Genomic DNA, 4697 nt, shown 5'->3' with positions numbered 1-4697 from the left:
TGATGAAAAGTCTGGCATTAATGGACATTTGCAAGTCATGGTCAAAATATAACCATGGCTAGTCCCACCACTGAATTAGGGTTTAGAGGGCACATGCATGGAGGCACGACAGGACACAGTCCCTCTCAGTGGAACAAGCTTGAGTTGATTTATTGAATAATAATATTAATACATAATACAATATAATAATAATTGAATAATACATCATAAGATACTTAGTGAAGCATTTGCTGTGTACTCTATTGTTATTTATTAACTTGTCTACAAAGTGTAATTATGACTTTTCCTTTACTAAGAGTGTGTGCAACAATCTATAGGCCACAATATAGCTTCAAGTCCATGAACATGTTTATTATTTAGCACATTGGATCAAGATCCTTCCTCGATGGAATTCAACGCACATCCTTGCCAGCAGATGTGTATGGCCTGGAAGATATTGTCTCAAATTGAACCACAATAGAATATTCTTGTGTTTGTTTGTTTGTTTGGCTGTTAAACAGATAAACAAACAGGCCCAGGGCGGCACTCCACCCGTCAGACTGCGCCCTGCTTTCACCTGCGGGCCTACCATTACACTCAATAAAGCAATTTTACAGTCTATTTTATCTGTTGGGGAACAACGCTGGGGCGGGGAGAGATGCAGCTCTCGCAGACGCACGGCTCTCTTAGCGGTGTTTGACCTGCATTAAGCTACACGGGGGCAATAAAAGAGTCGTATAAAAGCATCCCCGGGGAGTGTTTCCGCACGCCGCCGCTGAGTGAAAATCAACACTGTGAATTTTAAATGTATAGGCCTACGTGTGTGTGTCAGGCTGAAAGGGGGAAGAGTCAGGGTATATGGGTGAGAGCCTTTTCTTCGGGAATAGGTCTATAAGCAAAGCAATGTGTTTGAACGGACGCACGTCATTCATTTTGTGAATACATTTCTGAGAATACATTTCTGAGAATAAATGTACGAATTCTAAATGGTTCTAGGAATGTTTGTACCACTACAACAGCGAGATCATACATTTTTAAGAATGGCGTTGGACTTTAAGCGTGTAATATGTTACCCTTAATACTGTATACTGTATGTTCCACTGTCACACCCTTTGCACTCACACAAATAGACTCCGTCCGTCAGTCCGTGATCCAATCAGATCGTAGAGTGGTGTTGAGAAAACTGTTCTTTGAGAAAAATTGTATTTTCGAGACAACCTTTTGTAAAGTCCTCAGACATTTCACAACATTTGATGGCACAACAAAATGCTCAACAAGATCTCGCCACCGATGTCCATCACCAGATACGGCTCCATGGACGGCAGCACGAGGCGGAAGAACGCCACGCGCGAGACGACCAGCACCCTGAAGGCCTGGCTGCAGGAGCACAGGAAGAACCCCTACCCCACAAAGGGCGAGAAGATCATGCTGGCCATCATCACCAAGATGACCCTGACGCAGGTCTCCACCTGGTTCGCCAACGCCCGCCGGAGGCTCAAGAAGGAGAACAAGATGACGTGGCCTCCCCGGAACAAGGGCTCCGATGACAAGAGGTACGACGAGGACGAGGAGGGCTCTCAGGAGGAGCAGATGAAGAGCGAGAACAACGAGGAGGGTGAGTTCATTGAAACGCTGTGAAGCCAGGCGCGAAATGTTATTGTCGAAAATATGCACAGTATGGACGCCTGTAGCCAAGGTCCTAACGCTTAAGCTTTATGTTCATGTGGATTAAAACCAAGTGTTAACTTTAAAATTGTGACCCATTTCAAATTGAGCTGTTTATTCATCAATACAGTAGTGATCTGGGCAGTTCACAGGGCCACATCATTTGACTGAGAGTTCTTCAAAAATCATAGATTCAAAGGTCTGGAACACATTGAAAATATGTAAACAGGTTTTAAAACACACGGTAGAGTCACACTGTTTGTTTACTTTAATGTCTGAAATAGGAACAAAAATTATGATGTTGATGAAGATGATTAACATGTAAGGGTCGAGTAAAGACGGTGAACTCCCTTGTCCCATGTAATGTGCTTCCATGGAAATTCTTCCTCAGTAATATTATCTGCATGTACGACACCCCTGTCATTGTCCGACCAACGCAAAAATAATCCAAATTTAGGCAGACATTGTAATCATAGGCCTTCTATAGTCACAACGCACACTATGATTTTAGCGGGAAAAACAAAAGGACTCTTCTATGCACTTTCTCTGCATATGCTTTGAGGACAAAGTTGACTCTAGGTGATCTGCGATAGATGATAAAAAGTCTTATCTCATCTCATCTCATCTCATCTTATCTCATCTCATCTCATCTCATCCCATCTAATCTTATTTTATAACAGTATTCTGTTGTGTGTGAATGTCTTACTTGCTCCATTGAATATTCTTGCCAGTGCAATGATGGTGACATTCAAGAGATGTAATTTAATTATACTTGGAAGGGTTTATTACCCTCTTATTTCCCAGGTGCCATATTGAATCTGATAAAGGAGGCTTTTAATCAGTCATTTGTTGTCTTCTTTTTCTTTTTAGAGAGCCGGAGCCGGGGTGACAAGGACCTCCAGCTTAGCGACCTGGACGACTTCGACGCCATCGAGTCGGAGAGCTCTGAGTGCGAGCTCAAGCACCAGTACCACATGAACGCGCACATGACGACCACCGACTGCGCCGATGACGTCATCAAAGACACCTCCCTGAAAATCTCCATCCCGGTGTCGCTCGGCGGGGAGCGCGACATGGGGAAAGATTGCGGGGAAAAGTTGGGTTTCGAGCAGCAGAACAACAGGCCACACCCAAAAATCTGCTACCAACAACAACAACAGCAACAGCAACAACAACAACAACAACAACAAGGCCACCAGATACTGGACGGGAAGCCCCGGATCTGGTCTCTGGCCCAGACCGCCACTTCGCTAAACCAGACTGAGTTCCCGTCGTGCATGCTGCGGTGCCAGCCCTCCCCAGCCGCCACGTCACCTGTGACCGGCGGTGGCGGCGTGGCGGACCGCCAGGACTCGCCGGTCACGACCCTGAGGAACTGGGTGGATGGGGTGTTCCACGACCCGCTGTTCAGGCACAGCACTTTGAACCAGGCGCTCGCCAACAACACTGCCGCCTCCTGGACCACAACCAAAGGCGCCGGCGCGATCCTTCCCCACGAGGGCGGCGGCGGTGACGTCATCAAGGGACACATGACCTCACCGCCGCAGCAGCACCGTCACCCGGACTCGGCGCCGCCGAAAGACAGTCACGTCATGAGCTTCCCCAAAACTGTGAACAAACTTTTCTGTTCGTAACACACCAAAAAAATTGGACATTTTATTTAATTGAAAAAGAAAAGAAAGACTTTACGAGGATTGTTGTTCATCTTTTTTTTCTTTTTTTTTTTTTCTAAAAAGCAAATGGACTATTTACGTACAGTTTGCATTTCACGAGTGAAGCAGCCGGATCCGATTGTTATTACTATCATTATTATTATTATAATTATTATAATTATAATTACCATTATTATTATTATTATTATTATTATTATTATTATTATTATTATTATTATTATTATATTTCCAACGCACGCACAAACTCTTAAAATCTTTAATGTGTAGCCTAAATGAAGTTTACATCGGAGGCTGGGGGTGGTTTACAGGATTTTCTTTTCCAGTTCTTTAATTATGCGCATGCAATTGCAAATGTTATTGATTATTGTTTAGGGCTCAGCCGATGAGTTTCACTGTACTGAAAGTAAAAAAAAAAAAAGTCACACAAATGCACAGATGATCTCCTCAAAAACGAATGGGAGCGTTTAAAGTTTGTTCACTGGAAAATAAAAAGCTCGTTTTTTTTCTGAAGAGCGTCTACACGAGTTGCTGTCCAAGGTGCTGAAATGTACAGCCTTTATTTGATATATATCTTTTTTCGTTATTTATATTAATTTGTTGACAAACAGGAATATACTTAATTTTCTTAATATAAATCTTTATGAATGTATTTATTTTTTATTGATTAATTGATTAACAAAAATCTTCTTTATTTTCTTAATATAAATTATTATTTCATTTATGTCATAATTGTTATCTCTTTCATTTTATTATGCATTATGTTAGCTTCATTATTTGATATTTTATGTTATTACTTTATATTTTGGGCCATCTTTTATTTTATAATTTCATAAAATAAACATAATAATAACCAAGCATGTATCGCTAAAAAGTCAAACCCATTGAATTGATATGGACAAGATTTATTTTTTTTTTTCTTTTAATCAAACCCATTTGGGCCGATGATAATAATTTCCACGTACATCGACTCTCGTCCACTGACAGCAGGGGGGGAAATGACGGACCAGTATCAGCATCTAAGATATGCCTCATTAATTCCCTCTAAACACTCCGTAATTGGGATGTTCTCAGTCATATTTCATGTCAGGACTATTGATTTCCCCCTCATTTTGCTCTGTGATAATAGTATAGAAACATCTCAACCCCCGTGTGTGATGCAGCTGTCGGGGGAGTGTAAGTCCTTCTCCATTCGCCTGTTAATGGGTTCAAAGTTTTCCTTTTGACACTAACCCCCCACTCCCTCCCTTTCAATTTCCAAGAGGATCGAGCTCAAGACTTGAGGAGATGGGGAGGAGGAGGAGGCGGAGGAGGCGGAGGAGGAGGAGGAGGAGGAGGAGGAGGGCTTGACTCCGGTATCCATCCACCCCCCCCCCGACACAC

At 42.6% G+C, this 4697-nt stretch overlaps 1 protein-coding gene across 1 annotated transcript in view; it reads left to right on the top strand.

Moving 5' to 3' along the window:
• Positions 1-3278, top strand: part of irx4a (iroquois homeobox 4a) — a gene marked incomplete at its 3' end in the record, with an annotated part of 5230 nt that extends 1952 nt beyond the window's left edge. The window contains exons 4-5 of the mRNA XM_080004926.1: positions 1284-1594; positions 2515-3278. Of these exons, the coding sequence (XP_079861052.1) occupies positions 1284-1594; positions 2515-3278 (1075 nt within the window). The remainder of the gene's footprint in view (positions 1-1283; positions 1595-2514) is intronic.
• Positions 3279-4697: the final 1419 nt, after the last annotated feature.

The sequence above is a fragment of the Zeus faber genome, assembly GCF_960531495.2.
Source record: "Zeus faber genome assembly, chromosome: 8".
NCBI lineage: Eukaryota > Metazoa > Chordata > Actinopteri > Zeiformes > Zeidae > Zeus > Zeus faber.
This window is presented reverse-complemented; position numbering and strand designations above follow the sequence as displayed.